Below are 19,315 nucleotides of genomic sequence, written 5' to 3' on the forward strand. Positions count from 1 at the left end.
CGTAATTCATCTTTCATTTAAACTACAGAACATGCATGTTACAGTTTGAAATATATTATAATAAGGATTTGAATCGCTAGATATATATTCGAATGGAAGGTAGACATGTTAAGGAAAATAATTCAATAAGTATGTCAAACAATTATTTTTTACACATACCTACCTATAGCCCAATACGCAAGAATCCTTCGTCGAATGTGTTTTAAAAAAAACCTAAAAAATTGAATTACAGACGCAGGTGTCCGCCTTACAGAATCATATTGATATAATCAGGGTAATTGTTTTTCATAAATATGAAATTAAAAAAGCTGATAGCTTAAGTATTTAGGTACATTTATATCATTTTCATGTTAAGAGAGATTATTGAGAAATTAAATCTTAGTTATTTATAGAAAATTCAGAATTCAGTTTTAAAATGGGATGTCACTACAGAATATATCTAGCGATAAAAATCCATAGTTTAACGTGACTTTACATTATGCCAATTACTTATAATAGAAGAAGTTTTGAGATAAAAATCTGCAAGGACGGTTGCAGGTTTAACAATTGTAAATAAAGGGAATGTACATCGTTAACAGTAAGTATGTAACAGGTATTTGGATTACAAAGTTTATTACAACAATTTGAAGTAAAATTTTGCTCGAATCGCTTCTACAGAATAGGGTGGTAGCTAGCAATCGACAACTTAACGAATATACACCGGCAATATTCTAGGCGACAATATATTTGTGAAGTAACAACGTTTAACTTTACATAAATTAGGTATATATCATAATTGTATATATGAAATAAATTCAAATGTAACATGTAAACAATTCACTCGATATCCTTACAACCTAGACTAACAGACGGGCAGAAGTCCGAAAGATAGAAAACGATTACACGTACGATACGATACGACTAACTTCGGGTGTTTAAACTCCAACCGTGCGTACTATCGAGACTCCACTAATATTTGAATATTCACTAAACTGTGCGTTTATTGATTTTTTTAATTATTTACAACATGTCTTATGGTAAATACTCATGTAACGGTTAATCGAATTGCCTACAGTAGAAAAACTCGATACACAATTCGGCCGAGTTCCGATATATCGGAAGGAGCAGCAGACCCTCCAGCTTCCGAGTCAAGGACAAAACGTCGAAGAGAAGTCGGTTTCACACACTAGAGGGCGGGGGGGCGGCGGCGGTACGGGCCGGGGCGGCCGCACCGCCGACATTATTTGCCTCCTAGGCCGAACTTCATGAAGATGAGCTCCTTACCCTTGCTGAGGATGTCGCCGCCGGGGGCGGTCATGTCCGTGAGCTTCTGCATGAGGTTCGGCTGGGAGGTGGGGGGCTGCGTGGTGGGGACGGGCTGCGCGGTGGGCGCGGGCACGACGGCGGGCCCGCCGCGGCGCGCGGGCGAGGTGCTCACGGCCGTGGTGGTGCCCAGCGGCGGCATGGCCGACAGCGTGGCCGCGGAGCCGGGCGACTGCGCCGTGGGGGTGCCCAGCGTGCCCACGTTACCAGCGGTCGTGCGCGCGATCGTGCTCGCTGGCTGCGCGCTCACTGCGCCTCTCCCCCTCCCCTGCATTCAACACATGTACAGCAACCGCACCACGTTCCTTGAACCACAGCAAACGTAATGTAACCAGTTTCGTGTATTGTCCGACGTGCACCTGCGCTCACGGATGTTCGCTGTTACACGCCCGGTAGCAAACGCGATACACACAGCAGGCTTGCAAAATTAAATATTTACCCCCAATCTGGTCGCTCATCGGGCGTTTATTCAAAGCTGAACTGTTTACATTATATTCACTGCAGTAGAACTATGCAACGCCTCATGAATGTTACTAGCAAATGTATTAACTAATGATTCTCGAATGTTCTGACTGTATCTCGTCTCTGATAAATGATTTCACACGCTATAAGCAAACCTCTTTGAAAGCTCTAGTAAGTAATAGGGCTAGTAAATTCACTTAATCGAGTTCTTGTAAAATCCAAAATGTGTTCAAACTATGATTTTGAAAGGTTTTCTTAACATTATCATGAGAAAGGTAAATTTTCTATGAAACCTATTGTTAGGGCAATTATTTTATTTTATGTTTCTAAAAATTCTATAATTATAAGGATTTTGGTGCATGCTTTGAAATCTAAGCATTCTGGAAACATTTATATTATTGTTATCTTAAATTATAAAATCTAACATGCATTGCCATACAGAAAGCGGATGAAGAAAGATAGACTGGAAAATAAATAAAAATACTTTTAAAATAGACTAAATAAATAAAATAGTGTAAATCTAAAACACAAACATGCTTTAAAATAAATACACCAAAAGCTTTCAAAGATTTTTCTTAGTACACTAAGCGATTACGTAACGGATGTACAATTGAAGCCGCAACCACACTGCGTTTTGCGGCAGCGTTTATTCCCGTATAAAATAATTATCTGTAAAGCGTTCGCATTGCAGTTATTTTTCCGCCGAAATTCCGTATTACATTCATTCCACCAAACCGCAGTGCGAAAGCTTATTTAGTTAATAAAAGAGAAATAAATTTACGAATGTCTCATTAATTTGATATCAATTTCGTAATCGCCTAGCAATGGACCACAATTCACAGGCCTTGAGTTTGTTAGAATACAGTGAATAAGTCATGGTATATTTGATGTCAGTGAAGTATACGCCAGTGTCGTCTTGTTCTAGTTTATGTACGGTTTGGTCCAGTATAATGACAAATGAGAACTAATGATGTGTTACAAGATAAATGGTCTCCATGATATTTTGTCCGCTTTACGAAATGGACCAACCCCTCGGCATTCGCGCCGAAGGCCACACTGAGCGTAAATGAAACGAAACATAAGAAAGAAAAAGAAAGAAGAAGGAAAGTGAAAATAAAAAAGACTAAAGATATGAAGTGGTAGTCGAACTAAAAAAACGTCTAGTATCGTTGCATAGTATTATTGAAACAGTATTGTTGTGGGTCATATAAACGGTAATTTTTTTACCTGAGAATTCGCCTGTTCTGGATTACTGGCGCATGTGTTGTGGTCTAACTGAGAAGGGGGAAGAGGGCAGGCATCTAGCAAACAGACAATACACACAACATATATAGTGACCACAGAAAACCACTTGTATCTTGGATCACACATCACGCACACCGTGATATCTGTGCCTTATGTTGCGTGTATAATCAGCCTACCCTGCGTGTAACGTGTCGGTTTCTTCCAAAATCAGGAAATACTCGTGATAAAAACAAAATAGGACAGACAGATGGACAGATAACGCAGATAAAAATAAAACAAAGTGGCCCTATCATTGCAGAAGAACCGTTAAGAACGCGGTTTGCTGATGCCTTTAGTACTCTTGTGTTACTTTAGTCTCTTCTCGTGTATTCAAACTTTGAACGGTGTCTGTGACAGTGTAATCCAAGATAGTGTTTATTAGCAAAGTGTACACCAAGAGTCTTTGTGCTCCGTAGATTGCAACCGGACTCGTATTCGAAATTTCACTCCGAATTTTTAAGGATAAAACGTAGTTACGTCATTGGATCTTTAACCGTATGTCCAATCGTGTTTACGCCAAGAAAATTAAAACTCGCCGAACGAGTCCCATCGCAATCGCAACAACGTGTACAAGAAAGATGATAGAGAGTTTCAGAGCGAAATAGCTAGCGTCTTTCAGTAGTCACATAACAAGTCCAAGGTGCAAACATGTAACACTCAAAGCTCTCAGTGATCATAGACGCTGATCGCGCATCGGCCGGACTTACCTAAGCCGTATTATTATAATCGTTTGCTAACAGGGAGAATAACTATAACAGCGAATATCGAAAAGCCGATCGCGGCTCTACACAGTACACAAAGAGTTAGAAATGATTGTACCTGCTTTGCGGTGGTGGTTTCTGGCGGTGGGGGCGACATTGTCCCGCGGGGGCGGCGGGGGCCCGCGGGCGCCGGGGCCGGGAGGCGCGCCCCGCCCGCGCCCGACGCCGCCCGGCATCATCGCGCCGGGCATGCCGGGCCGCCCGCTCGCCATCCCGGGACCTGCGTATACATCATAACATGCCAGCTATGCTCAAGATACCTGGGATATTACTTAAAAGATGGCAGGAACATCAACAATTAGCAATGGAAAATACTGTTTCATACACCAGCTGAAGGGATTATTGGCTAGTGGCGCAGTCGAAGGATGGTAGGATGGTCCGACTCACCATGATTCGAATATCATACTCATATTAACATCAACAAAAAAATTGGTATTTTTCAACCTTAGTTCATCAAGGGTAGCACGGTGTCTACTGTATTTTTACTGCCCTTGTTTTTGTTTATGATGTTAATTACTATGGTTAACATAAAGATCTAACGCTCTTTTAGTTTCTTTATTAAGTATTACAGGATTTTTATATTACGAACGTTTTCTTTCTTTACCGTAATAGCATTAGATAGAACACTTGTATAGGCGTGTTAAAAGGGCGTGCTTAAAGGGTACTTTGTTGGGGTAAACTTACCTTGGCTAGTTTGACCAGCAGAAGCGTACTGGTCGTTGGCGTCGGTGAGGAAGTTGCTCGGGACCAGCCCCCGCACGCCGTCGATCTCCGCCATGTAGAAGCCGTCGTCGTCCATTTCACCATACACGTGGATGATTTGGCCCGTTTGGAAACTTAATTCCGCCTAAAAATAATGAACAGACATTGAATAAACTGGGTCTGTTAATAAGCATTTCAGCCACAAAAGGCATGTAAATAACAATTTCATTTAGAATTCCTTTTTAGAGTGGTAACAACTAACAACAAACCAACTACAGTATATGCTTTACTTAGTGATTTTTATTAGATTACACTATATTAATGATCGATGAGATCGTTATATATCCAAAATATGGTAAGACAATGATTTTCATTTGCTTCAAAGGTGAAGGAAAAAGTCGTAAGATAACTGCCCGATGTAAAGCGCCTGAGAGAAATTGGGTTTGTGAAACGCTAATCCACACATGATCAGCGCTCTCATTTTGACAGTAGTGTTGATGACGTTGACTGTGATTGTCGAATTGTGATTGTTTACTCACATCAGCGTCGACATTCGGACTCAGCTCCTGCGGGTCGTAGTCGTAGAGCGCGACCATTCGACGCACAGGTTGGTTCGCGTACGCGTCCGTCCATCTGTCCCGGGGCTTCGCGGCCTGCCCCGTCGCCTCCTGCTCCGACACCTCCACCACCATGTTGTGGGGCACGTAGCCCCGACGACCCCGGCACTCGCCCCAGTAGAACCCGTCCGCGTCCTTATCGCCCCAAACCTGGTGAGCCATCATAAATAATTAATTATATGTACCACTATGTAAAATTGTATAATATTTACTTTTTAAAAGATGTATATTTGCATAAGTTTCTTTCGCCGCTTTTTCTCCATAGCGAAACACCTTCGGAAGTGGTGGAAATTTATTTATTTACGTAAGTAGTATGTTTATTTACATTCAAAAAAGTTCTATAATATGAATCAATTTGGAATAAATGAGATTTTGAATTTGAATTCAGGCAGTTACACGTGAAAGATGATGTTGAATGAACCAATATGTGAAGTATGTGTAATAATATCATGAAAGAGCCCAAGTAAAAATAAGATCCCAACGAAATTAAATCCAAATATAAGTCCACAATAAAATAAGTCCACATTATGTAGATTGAAAGTGTCTTCATGAAAGTTTCTGATTATTTAGATTTCGGGTTTCGATTTATGACTTTAAATGCTTCTTCTGTTATATGGGCGTCCAAACCTCAGCGAATCTTGTTATGGAGTTAAGCGTAAATTTATATAACTTTAAAAGTGTGTTTAAAACATTTAATACAAGTAACACTGTTTAACAGTAAAATTGTGGTGTATTTAACCGTCAAATAAATGTTTGAAACAAACCTTGATGGTATCCCCTTCGCTGAACGGCAGTTCTTCGTCGCAGCTTTCAGGATTGGGGCTCATGGTGGTTGGATCGTAGTCGAACAGAGCGATGAAGTAGCGACTTCTCTTCGATTGTGGATGCCCTTGCGCCTGGTGGCGAGGCCCCTGCATCGGGCCCCGGGGACCCGGCGGGGGCCCGCCCCGGGGCCCGTACTGAGGCATCGGGCCTTGTCCTTGCATTTGTTGCTGAGAACAACAAAACGTCTTTAAATTTGATATTGATTAATTATTTAAATTTATATCATCTGTCTTAACACGCTCCGTGGTAAATAAAAGAAACATATGAACAAGAAGAGTCAGCAGTGGCCAATCTAATTCAATGATATGACTATAATGAACGGGATTATTCAATGCTATGAAGGAACATTCACACATTTTTTGGGGAGAGGACGGAATTTGAGTACTTTTGATCCAAATAGTAGGGAAGTTGAGAATTATTTTATAACTGCGGTGTGTATCTGATTTGTTTCCGTTTGAAGGATTCGGTAAGATACTAAGTAATCCATGTTAGAGGCAGAAATGCATCTGTGATCAACTTTAATATTACGAGTACATATTTAAGGTTCAAGCGTCTGGGTGGCACCATTGCCAGTAAGTAACCATTTACTTAACGTCAAGTGGATATTACGTTAGATCTTCGCTTCCACAACATGCAAAAAATCGTGTCTGTTACCTGATGAGGATTAGGAGGTCGGCCTCTCTCGTGATGATTTCTCGGAGGTGGGTTTTGGTATTGCTGCGGCTGGCCGGGGTACGAGGGCGGCTGGTTACTTGTGAACTGGCCGGGGGGTGGATATGATGGGGGTGGCTGCGTGCCATGGAAGGCTGGTGTACTCGGGTACTGCTGACTCGAAGGCTGCTGCGATGCTTGCGCAGGTTGGGACGGTTGCTGCTGACGTCCGTACGAACCAACACATTAATAAGGTTAGATTTTCCATAACAAAGCCAATAGCAATTCATTAAAGCTCATAGCCACATCATTATTTGTCTTGGCGGTATGCGTTTGAAAGCAATAAAAACTTTACCTTCTCCTGGTTATTTAAAATCAACAAGACATTCCGCCGAACACTAGGTAACCCCATGCACAACGAAAGCTAGCGTGCAGCAGTTACACTTGAGACCACATAAATCTGTTGTAGCGGTTACATTAGAAACGTTATCAAAGTGTTTCCCAGCGATAGGATATGCGCATTTCAACTTACTTTACAATTTTATGAAACAAATCGTTAACATTGATCACAAACGTTATACATATCACTGTGTTAACCACCCCTTAAAATAGAGACGTTGTGAGGAAGTGTGTGAGTTGTTCTGAGTCGTAAGAGTCGAAGCCAAGACAACATGCAGATACAATCATACAAAGACGCGTTTCACATGCTCAGGTGATATGGTTTTGTATCGAGTGCTCTGTGGGGACGTCGTTTGATCTGGATTACCTATTCCTATACGTTCCAGGGTTACGTGAGAACGTGTGATAAACGTGTATGCAAACTCGATAAGTGTTTGGGACGTGGACCCGTGTCGTGTGTATCGAACATCCAGGACGCAACAGTAACAAGTGAAGATGACAACACAGAAACAACGAAAAGTGGAAACTCGTGATTGAGAAGTCCGCACAAAATTGAGAAAGAGAGAGCATAGTGAATAGTGCTAGCACATGGAGAGCACATCGATGACAGCTAGGAGAGATCGCAGACCTGCGTGCGGCGCCGCGACGCCTCCTCATCCTCGCACGCCAGCTCGTTGGCTCCCTCTTTAGTGATTTCGATGGCCGGTATCCCCGATTGCTGATAGTACCACACGGTCATTCAAAATTTAGCACACAGTTTCGATCAAAAGAGGCAACACAAAGTGAACGTTACGTGACATATGGTTGACATGATCGTGCTAGATAATCGAATGATGTGATTTTTCTTCATTCTATTTACCTTTGAGAACATTTAGCCCGAAGCGTGATTCACTGTAAACTGAACTGGTTATTATGAAGCTAGTACCGTAAATACATGTGTAAAAAGTATACTTAAGATTGAAAGACATCATTGAAGAGATATTCAGGCACGGAGCTATAAGCCGCATGGTACAGGAAAGCTGAAGTGGAAATTATAGTATGCTGCCGAAAAGCATGTAGTTCCTGATTAGTTGTGGCCGACGTTCGTTATCTTGCTATGCGACTATTTTTTCTTAGTAACTGTAAGTCTGATGGAAATATGGCGTGTCGATGAGTCGATAAGAGTAAAATGAGTATGGAGTACGACTCGAATGTAATGGATAATCAATAAGCTTTCATAAATTCTAAAGTCGATGCTATTAGAACCTAAATGTTCGTGTCTATAATGACGAAACTATTACTGAAATAAAATGCTGACAATGTTTAACTTTGTCAGCAAATTTACCTATCTAACGCTATTGAACAATCTAGACTCTATTATTATTTATGTTATTAGAAATTATATTGTAATTCCTGTTTATTATTCAGTTGTAAATATGTTAGTATAATTTTTTAATGTTTTCTAATTCTTACAAGTTCTACCGAAGTTTACACATGAATTGTTCTTGTCTAATTTTATATGTACAAAAGCATACTCAAAGAAAATGTCAGTTTTATGTGTTGATTTATAATATATGACTACTTTAGTAAATATATACGTATATTATTATTCTATTAGAATACTAGCACACTGTGTAAGTAAATACATATAAATAAAAATAAAAACTAATAACTAAAATAAAAATCACTCTCAAACTAAAATAAAAACTGGCTGTACTCTAAAAAAAAGGTGTGTATATAAAATTCAATAAAACAAAAATAAAAAGAATACTTGAAAAGACGTGTTAAAATTCCTTACCGAAGGGGTTATTTTGTCGAATATACTCTTTAGGAGGCCTGTGCCGAATCCAGTCGTAGGCTACGGAAAGGTGTATAACAGTTATGTGAGAGAGAGAGGCAAGATTAAAGATTTAGTGACATGATACATCTCATGGGTTCCATGGAGGGTATTTGTCTGTGTCACAAAATACAAGCTCTTTATCTGTTCTAAGTATCTGTAAGGTGTCGTGCGTTGTCGGGTATCGGCCAATAGCACTAGAGACTACAGATCTAGTCGCAAGCAGTATGCATTTAATTTTGAACGCTCGAGCCGAGTGCATAGCTATAGTCGATGACGCGCGTGGCCATGTCGAGGCCGTTCGGCAGAGAACTACTGGACATTTAGAAGATGCCAGCGACAGAACCACAGGAAAAAGTATAAAGAGTGCAGTTTGCAACACCGATTTTGCGGGACAAGCGATTTATGATTAAAAACAAGGATAATCTGATACAACTCATAATTAAAATGCTACTAAAAGTTACAAAAGTGTAAGATAAACCGCTTCTCACGCAAGAAGAGAGCATAATGACACTGATTGTAATTATAATGACATCTAAGAAGACACAGACGAAATCATTAGTTAATCAAATTAATAATATTAAGCTCATATTACATAATAACTGTTAAAATAAAATTACTGGCAAAAATAAATTTAAGACACAGACGTAACACAACACTGATTTGCAAACTAAATGTACACCAAGTGCTGTGCCAACATATATATAGATTAAATATCAATAAATATGGTAACGAAACACATCATGATTCATTATATTATATTTATATGTAAATTAAATAAGCGAAACTATCTCCTCAATATAAAACAAAGCTATATCCATTTAAATTGAAAGTCAAAAAAATACTAGATTAAATAATTCAATTCAATCAATTAAACTGCTCTGATATAATTAAATTAATTCAGATTATTGACGTAAATCTAACAAAGATATATACAAAAAAGACTACAAATTCAAAGAGTTTTCACCTGAGTAGTCTGCGGCTGATCGTGTCGGTTAGCCGATGGGAAAATTTCTTTATCAGAAAGATTCTCATCGTGTTCTATGACTTGCTGCTGTTGTTGGTAAGGTTGCGGGCGCTGTATACCCCGGAAACCAGACCCGGGCTGAGTCGGGCCCTGAAGTTGCCCCCGAGGCATTCTCGACGCGACACCCCTAAGAACCGCCGGCGGAATTGGAGTCGGTTGACTGTCACTGGATTGGCTGTCACGAGACTTTGTACGCACCTGCAATGAAGTCAATACACATAAATAATTACCTCGACATACTTCACATTTAATGTCATCTCATGAAATTTTCCAGCTTTCGTATAAATGCAAACAATGCGTCCAACATAGCGATAACACTTAGTCCACAGTCACAAACAATAAGCGCAAGTACGCGGCGCTCGCAAAGGCTATCTAAGCGGTTACAGATACTTACAGTGACAGACTTAGGGTTCAGGCCGATCAGTTTGCCAATGTCGATGAGAGCGTGATCGCCGGTGGGCGAGTCAACGTCGGTCACCTTCTTGCCATCAGCGTAAACTGCGTATCCGGTGACGGGCCCGGACGCGGGGGGACGTAGAACTGGCTGCCAGGTCACAAGCAGTGTGCCGTCCTGAGGCCCCGCCTCCACCTGCGACACCGCACCAATCACCACCAATAATCCAGCCAATATGTTTTAGGCCAATTGGTTTTGACATTTTTGACAACTATGTCCAGATCATACATACTAAAAGCCACACCAAAAGGGAGGATCCAACATCACAAAGGGATTGCAAATCTAGCAGCAAGGTGAACGGAGACTTATAAATTTATCCTGGCGCTGGATTTATGGTTGCGATTGACGCGACTTCTTCGAGATTGTCCAAGGTGCCGCGTGCTTTGAGGTTGTGATATTACTTTAAAGGGAACAGGGTAGTGTATGTATCGGTGAGAGAGTAAATACGAGTATGAGGAGTTTTATCACACACTGTGAGCATCATAAGCTATCGGTAGTGCGTGTGCTAAACGCTTATAATTTTGGAAAAAGCTTTTAGAAACTTTAAGTCCGAATTATTTACATAACTGTTACACACCACTATTCGGATATCTAAAGTATGATGTAGGTAAAAGTATTATCGTCTTACTGTATGTATTGGCGGGCAGGGGTTGTGGGTGTAGTGTAAAAATTTCGAACAAAAGCATGCTTATTCCACCTCATGCTAAACTTAATGTATAACAATTTAAGTACCATAATTTCGTTTGGTGGATCCGGTAAGCCTTTGGGAAGAGTCCTAAAGTCTGTATAGGCCCCCGGAGCTTCTTCTATGGGTATGCCTGGAGGACCAGCTCTCAAGTGCTTAGCTCTAACGGTGACTCGATACTGAGTGCTTGGTGACAGACCCGTTATGGTATGACGATAAACGCCGGGCTTCACGGTTCGGACCTATGGAGAAAATTTTACCACTCAGTGAGTTGACTATCTTACCTAATGAAAACGAGTGTGAAGTCAATTTGATTTCAAATAGTCAATGCTAATGAATATATGTAATAAAATACACTTGAAGTCATCAGAGATGTCTTAGGTCAAATCAGAAAGCCTTTTTTTCAAGACATAACATATCGGCGCGACACTGCGATAAAGCGAAAATATGTGTAAATAGACATAAAAATCTGAGATTAAGGACTCACTTCAACGTTGTTGACGCAAACGACGTGTTGGTGGTTGGAGTTAGCTGGCAACCAGGAGATGATGGCTTGGGAGCAAGTGACGCCGCTGGCTCGAACGCAAGTTGGGCCCATGTTGGCGGTGTCCCTGCCGATCACCATGGTGCAGGCCGCGTCGCGGGACGTGCGGCGCGTCACTGTCACTGAACGGACGCTGATGCGGTGAGGCTTCGGAAGTTTAAGAGTTCACGTTAACATTTTAATTCAATAAACAAATATTAGTTATTTTGTAACTACTTCAAACAATGTTTGATTTCTTTGCAAGCGTTCCTGGAGACCGTCGCTATAAATATGTAAATTTTCATTCTTAATTAATCATATAATAAAAATGATAAAATTCAGATTCTGACAATTTTGAATACGGTGCTAATTCTAACACTGACCTAATAGTATCCTATGACAGTCTAAGTGTAAAGTGCTTAAAAAGAAGATGATGTCTAATAGATAAATGATGATTCTATCGTAAAAGACCTAAAGATCACTTACCCGGTTGGAATCTACGCCTTCGACTAAAGCGCGTGTGCGCTCAGTGGCTTTCACGGTGGTTTTGAGAACTCCGTCGACGTAGACATGGTAACTCTCGATGTTTGCTTGTTGGACTCCTTCGGGCGCCGTCCACCCGATGAGCACGGACTTGTTCAGCTGCCTCTCTAGCGTGAGCTGCCGCGGAGCAGGCACTAGCGACGAGAAAAACAGCTCTCCTGTTCAGGTCCGAGGGAAGATCGCGAAGGGTAGATCGCGAATAGGAGGGCGGCCAGCGAGGCGAAGTGTGAGTGATATGCGAAGAAGCGTGCAGCGAAGTCCAGTGGTAAGGATGGGGGCAGAATGGGAAGGTTCAACTATAGATATCTAGAATGCTATTCGATGGCATGTCCCAAATGCATAAAACCAAAATTTGGAAAACAGACTAATCATCAAAAATCGACTTAATTTTTTCCCAAAAAATTACAAAAACTTATGTGATTAATGTTATGAGTGCATTTAATGCGTTCAGGATTTGCATGCTGAATACAAGAGGTTCTAATAATAAAAAAATGTTTCCTTTCTAAACCAATCGACTAAACTAATAGTCTAATGTAGGGACTCGATCAGAAAATAAAGCCAGAAATAAAAAATAAAATTGATATGCTAAAATTAAATTGAACATTTACAACAACACAAAATACAGGAGCAAATCTGTTCATCTGGAAGGGAAAAGTTACAAATTGATATACACGATAATTCACAAATCTGTTTCAATTTAAGTTGTTGAGTGTAATTTTCATAACCATTGACTCCGTTAAAATTACTTTTCTTTACAGGTACCACAAAGAAAAGTAGTTCTCTATAGTTTCAACAGGCTCTATGTAATCTGCTCTCCATTGATTGTACTTTTGTATGTTTTTGTACAGGGCACTATCGTGATTACACAGATTTGCTCGTTTCATGTATTATAATGTACAATCAATTATGTAATCTGCGATACGGTCTCTGATACTATTGGAAACATTCTGTATATCTGAAGATAGTAACTACATTTAATATTAAATTTATGAGATCACATGTGATCTATAAATTTAAGAAGACCATTACCATTATCATCGTCTTCCGGGCCGTCATTGATGTCAACAACTTCGCTCAATCGAGCTACATCACGACTAAGAGACATATCACTGATAGCAGTCGTATTGGTATCATCAGGCTGTAAGGTAGCTGCCACTACTTGTGACTGCTGGAAGAATACACCAAATGATTATACAATGCTGTCAAAAAGTTTAATGATCTAAGAAACATTCGAAATGATATAAATACCTGATGAAATTCTACAAGGTCTTCCCCAATTAATCGTTGACAAAAGTTGGCTGGCACTAGGCCTCGACGTCCATCTAATAACTCTGCCTCTAGCATTGTAGCATTCGGGTCCAGAGGGCCCCAGACTATTAAGTAGTCCCCAGCATTTATTGATAGCATCTCACCGTCCGGATTTTCAAGCCTGGAAACATATATCTTCTGAGATTTTATACATTTTATCATGCCTAGAGCTTATAACGCAGGATTTTTGCATGTAAGACTGTAAGACGACAAAGTAAGTATCGTGTAGACTCAAAATTTGAATTTTCTGTGTTACCGTATTTGTCACCAAAGTTTGGATTATATTGGAGTCTGCTACTTTACATATTTAATACACAATAAGGACCTATTTAAACAATACAAGAATTAGATAGTTAACAGACATCCCCACTGCCAGGCTTGTCTATTTCAGTTACTTTCACAGCATTATGTCTTATGGCATTCTGCTTTGGGGTAGTGCTGCTGACATAGACTCTACATTTACTATTCAAAAAAGAGCAATAAGGTCAATATATAGTCTGCGACGCGGTGAGTCCCTGAGAGAACTGTTTCCCACTATTAACATATTGACGGTGCATAGTCAATACATCTCTGAAAATATTATGTATATAAGAAAACACACTGATATGTTTGAAAAAAATAGTAACCACCATTACTTTAATACTAGAAATAGAAATAAATTAGCAATTCCAAAACATAGATTATGCAAGGTGGCTAGATCTTTCATGGGTAACTGTATTCGCTACTACAATAAAATAAAATAACCTGACCACATTTTGAATCTCACAGGAAAAAAGTTCAAACATGTCGTTAAACAAACGCTATGTAAAAAGCGTACTATAACTAAGTGATTATTTGACTGACAAAGCGGTGTGGTCTGAAGCAGTTCCAGCTCCACATGTAGCATTAGGTTAAGTTTAACATTGTAAAAAACATTTTTTTAAAGATGTGTGTTATGGAGTTTCTTTCGCCGCTTCTTCTCCATAACGAAACACCTTGTGAAGTGGTGGTAGTTGTATTGACATTCAAGAAGTGCTCCGTAAAGAACCTATTTTGAATAAATAAATTGATTTGATTTGATTTGATACACTTATTTCTACATTATACAAAAATTTTACTCACTCTGGGTGTTCATAATTAAATCTGGCAATGTATACGCAACAGCGTCCACGACCAGGAATATCTAACATGTCCACCAAAGGCTCTGATGGTGCACTGCCGTTCATGTAGTGCGTGTTTCGAACTGTAAACGAAGATAAATTATAGCTTCCACTTGCATAACCCAATAAAATTTCAATAAATAAAACAGTCCTACAACAACAAACTATGTATTACCATCCAATTCCAATCCAGAATTCGGCAAAATTCTTGACAAAGCTCTTTGGTTTCGGTCGTGACTGAATGATGGCTCTAAAACTCCTAGCCTATCAGTTCCAAATTGGCTATCTAATCCTAGGGTCCATGAAGGTTGATGAGGTGTAACCGGAGTCGTTGCTCTAACTATTGAAGTAGTATTAGTCCCATATCTACCTAAGCCAAGATCTATTTCGTCTATAGGTTTTAACTTAATATTCATAGCATTGGTTGCTAGACCGCTAGAAAGAAGTGGATTTGTATATGTACCCGCACCAGCGCCGTATGTGCCGGTACCCGTCAAACTTGTATTGAGCGCTCCAATTTGTGTTCCGCCAGTGAGGTTCGACAACGTATTTCCGAGTCCTCCGGGGAAGGAAGACTGCATGCCGGCAAGAGTGCTCGAAAGTCCTCCGGGCATGCTGGTCGGTGGATTATTCAAACAACCAGTAAGCGCCGAGCCTGCTATGGTATTCGTCATCGCTGGTCCAGACAGTGGACCACCCAAGTTCATAGCAGCTACATTGCCAGTGATGTTTTGGAGATTGCTTTGTAGCCCTGCCAGTGTGCTTGATATTTGACTGATGTTATTGACGAGAGGAGCTGTGACTGGGTTAGTAAAGGTGACTTGATGAGTGTTGGATAAACCAAAGGAATTTGTGGTGTAAGCGGATACAGGATTTGTGTAAGAGGTAGGGTTGTGCGCACTCATGGAGTAATTAACAGAATTAGAGCTGGGCGCGGTGAACTGTCCAGTAGCATGGAGCGAGGAGAGAGTAGGCATGGTGTTACTCTGGCAGAGGGCTACATGCCCTGATGCCGTGTACGAATGCGGAAGGGGCGAGTGTGTGGGTGAGTGGAACTCGCCCAAAGCTTGGTTAGATCCACTCGACTGCATACCTGAAACAAATAAACGGATTTTAGACTTGGTAAAGAACAATTTTAAATGACAGGCAATAGAAAATAAAGGATGCAATTATGAGAAATAAGGATGTCAAAACTAAATTAACTTTAAATTAAATAAATAAAAAAATATTTAATAAAGGCATGTATTGCAGATTCCATCATGAATGATCCCTTGAAATCAGTACGCCATTTTCCAAGTATGGCATAGACAGACAAAAAAATACTACAGATTAATTGTTATCGTGCAGATTATAGGATCAAAAGCAAATACGAAAGTAACAGATAGATACTTCAATTTTATTAGACTGTTGACTGTGTTACAGATTTAGGTCAGGTGGGAGTTCACACGGGGTTATTTAGAAGTTCTATCACTAGTCTTACCAAGGTACCTGTAGTGGTTAACATTGTTACCATGCGTAGTCGACCGGGTGTGCTCAAGCTCTGCCAAGATCCGGTTGTCCTGCTCGATCTTGGCCATGATGCGCTCGATCTCGGTGGCGGGCTGAGAGGCCGGTGATGTCCACGACGCGGTGGTGGTGGTGGCTCCGCGCGCTCGCATCGCTGCCGAGAGCTCTAGCTGTAGCTCCTCGCATCGCACCGTTTCTAGCGCAGCCTGGCGGCCAAAATTGAATGTTTTAGATTTTCATGCAGTGAGTATGTGTTCCTGTATATTTCAATTATTTTACGTGACTAGGCAAAATCTGAAACTTGGACAGGAATCCTACAACAAGTGAATTAATGTCGATACGTTGCTTGAGGGTAAAGTTCTAACACTATATAAATGAAACTTAACCTTAAACCAGAAGACAGCAGCGCAAAAGTCAGAAATACGTTATAACAAAAAATTGTGTAAGTTGCGACAGCCGATCTTTACCAATCCCCCACGCGTCATCTTAGTTGCCTGACGTTGTCCATGCCTAGCCGCGAGCGGTGAGCTGAACTAAGCTGTCAGCGCATCCGCGTGTGTACGAACACGCTTAAAATGTATTTTTTGATACCACGCACCTTCTTTTCTAATTCCCGCACGCGTGACTGCAGCTGCTCGATGTTGTGCGAATCTAACGGCGAGCACTGCGCCGAGCGGAGCTACGACGGCGCGTCCGCGTGTGCACCACCACGGTACCATTTGTTAATCCACAATGATTTTTACACCACGCACCTTCTTTTCCAATTCCCGCACGCGTGACTGCAACTGCTCAACGTTGTGCGTGTCTAGCGGCGAGCGCTGCGCCGAGCGGAGCTGCGACAGCGCGTCCGCGTGTGCGCGCTCCGCGTCCGCGCGCGCACGCTCCGCCTCGCGCAGCCGCCGCGATAGCGCATCCGTCTCGCCCCCGCCCGCGATGCCGTACCCGCTCATATTCTGAAAAAGATTCTACTTTGAGTATACTCTATGTCAGTTTGCGAAGTGATGTTAGGTTGAAGGAAAGACAAAATTGAAATACTTTGTGTGCCTATCACAACCGTATCTAACGATCAAAGTGACGGAGGCGGAGGAAATGTCCTTCTTATTCCTTAACATATCCAACCAATTTTTATGATGTTACATTTCAATCCTTAGCTTTGGAGGATTCCATTATTACTATAAGGACCTCTTACTCTTAAGATTATTCAGGGTACAGATACCTTCCCTTTTTGCAAGATACTGCTACAAAACAAATATTATATAAAACTTCTGTAACACGAATACATAGACATGCTTATACAAAATAGGAACCTGAAAGAAGAACTCGTCTCACGCATTAACAACAACAAAGTTCTGACATTCATTGCCCTCAAAAGAATTGACGGTGCGTCAAAGACTTACACTCTAGTGCCTTAAGGATTGAAGAGCACGCACGTGGAAAAGTGAAAAGGCTCTTAGAACATGACGCAAAAACAAAGACTCGAGGACATTGACCAGCTCTGTTCTTGCACCCTTTAAGATGATGGAGTTGAGTATATGGACTCTTCCAAAAGTATAAAATGCTAGAAATAAATATACGAATCTACACGTTTTTTACCAAAAGTAAAAGAAAAAGCGAAGCTCGATGAAAAGCCAAATTACTTAAAAACATGACGAAAAAATCTCGGCCAACAGATATCTCCGTTATTTTTAAGTTCTAACACTGTGTAATACTTGGAGGACGCATTCCAACTTAGTCAGGGAAAGCAACGTATGTTTTATCAATCATAGGTTAGAACAACTACCTTATTGATGAAGTTTAGGTCTTCAGTGCTGCTCAGACTGTTTAGAGTATAGTGTAGAGAGAGAGATCGGCGGCACCATATACTTCGAACCAATGACGAAGAAGGCATTTTGAGGCTTAAAAGACATACGTGTGAATTACTACGCCGCGCGAGAGCGACTGGAGTCGATTTACACCACTTGACGTATGTAGGATATTTCAAGTTTTGCCCGCTAGTAACAAATCTTTAGGTTATAAATCAATGCTTCGAACAAAGAGAAAAATAAATCAAAGATAATAAAACGACTATGTTTTAAATGTAAGAGGTGAAAAGTCAAATAGTGAAAGGTTCACGCATGCGTGACTGAAAAATCATAAAACTCGTAGAAAAAACATGAACTTTGATTCTGAGACATCTATCATCTTTGACTCTGCTCCGTAGGACATAATGTCTAGACTGCTTAACGACTAGCATAAATACATGAAGAGTGGTTACGTATAACCACGTCACGAACAATACGAGAGAACGACAATAACGAAAATCAGAAACTCGGAAAGTGTAAATACATTTAGAAAAAAATCCAGATAATATTGACTGGATTTACTTAAGTTTTGTCCGTCAATGCCCGTTTGTAATATACAATAATAAATCTTAACCAGTTTTGCGTAACAAAATCCAAAAGTTCCCAATATAAAATTACAATAAATACAGAGCCAATCTAAACCTATTACATACGGTGTTCCGCAAGGCTCGATACTCGGACCTATGCTGTTTTTGATTTATATTAATAATATCCATGACATTGGCTTGAAGGGAGATATAACACTATACGCAGATGACACTAGTTTATTTTATTTTGGTCACTCAATACAGACAATTGTAACGGATGCACAAAACGACTTAGATTTACTACACAAATGGTTCAAATACAACTTATTAACTATCAATACTGCTAAAACTAACTACATAATATTTAAGGCTAAAAATAAGAAAATAGCTAACTATGAACCTCTTACGATAAATAATGTCAAAATAAAAAGGACAGACCATGAAAAATATCTAGGCCTTATCCTTGACAGTAATCTGACGTGGAAGCCACACATTGAACATGTTAAAAATAAATTAGCCTCCCTCACTGGTATAATACGAGGTAACGCTCGATGTTTCCCTCCGAAAATTAGGTACTATATTTACAACTGTCTCGTTAAACCCCACATTGACTATCTGATTGAAGTATGGGGCTTAGCAGCTAAAACAAACTTACATCTAATACAAAGAGCTCAAAATAAGCTGGTAAAAGTTCTCTTCCACTATGATTACTTAACTCCCACCGATACACTCTACAACAAAACCAAATTACTAAACATTACCCAAACATATATATATAGCACCTGCATACTAATACGCAAAATTCTTACAAAACACATACATACACAAATCATATTTACAAGAAAAGCACAAGTACAGAAAAAACTACTAAGAAATGCTAATAATTTAGTACTACAAACACCTAGAACAAAAAATTACGGCAAAAAGAACCTTATGTATGAAG

At 40.3% G+C, this 19,315-nt stretch overlaps 1 protein-coding gene across 4 annotated transcripts in view; it reads right to left on the reverse strand.

Moving 5' to 3' along the window:
- Positions 1-334: 334 nt before the first annotated feature.
- The window catches only part of Rbp (RIMS binding protein), a 45,194-nt gene continuing 26,213 nt past the window's right edge, over positions 335-19,315 (reverse strand). For 2 of the 4 annotated variants that reach the window (XM_073078183.1, XM_073078182.1), the window contains exons 2-20: positions 16,757-16,957; positions 16,009-16,210; positions 14,674-15,591; positions 14,461-14,581; positions 13,300-13,480; positions 13,081-13,219; positions 11,995-12,185; positions 11,473-11,676; positions 11,033-11,227; positions 10,241-10,435; positions 9,787-10,044; positions 8,781-8,840; positions 6,608-6,826; positions 5,893-6,120; positions 5,051-5,278; positions 4,494-4,656; positions 3,868-4,029; positions 2,992-3,065; positions 335-1,570 (exon numbers count right to left, since the gene is read on the reverse strand). In XM_073078183.1, coding sequence (XP_072934284.1) covers positions 1,220-1,570; positions 2,992-3,065; positions 3,868-4,029; positions 4,494-4,656; positions 5,051-5,278; positions 5,893-6,120; positions 6,608-6,826; positions 8,781-8,840; positions 9,787-10,044; positions 10,241-10,435; positions 11,033-11,227; positions 11,473-11,676; positions 11,995-12,185; positions 13,081-13,219; positions 13,300-13,480; positions 14,461-14,581; positions 14,674-15,591; positions 16,009-16,210; positions 16,757-16,954 — 4,287 coding nt within the window. In that variant the 5' untranslated portion in view covers positions 16,955-16,957 and the 3' untranslated portion in view covers positions 335-1,219. The remainder of the gene's footprint in view (positions 1,571-2,991; positions 3,066-3,867; positions 4,030-4,493; positions 4,657-5,050; positions 5,279-5,892; positions 6,121-6,607; positions 6,827-8,780; positions 8,841-9,786; positions 10,045-10,240; positions 10,436-11,032; positions 11,228-11,472; positions 11,677-11,994; positions 12,186-13,080; positions 13,220-13,299; positions 13,481-14,460; positions 14,582-14,673; positions 15,592-16,008; positions 16,211-16,756; positions 16,958-19,315) is intronic. The other 2 variants (XM_073078185.1, XM_073078184.1) reach the window with 2 other exon arrangements.

Source organism: Epargyreus clarus, unplaced genomic scaffold (genome assembly GCF_041222505.1).
Source record: "Epargyreus clarus isolate Ecla_fem2 unplaced genomic scaffold, WU_Ecla_fem_2.2 ptg000012l, whole genome shotgun sequence".
In the NCBI taxonomy this organism is placed as follows: domain Eukaryota; kingdom Metazoa; phylum Arthropoda; class Insecta; order Lepidoptera; family Hesperiidae; genus Epargyreus; species Epargyreus clarus.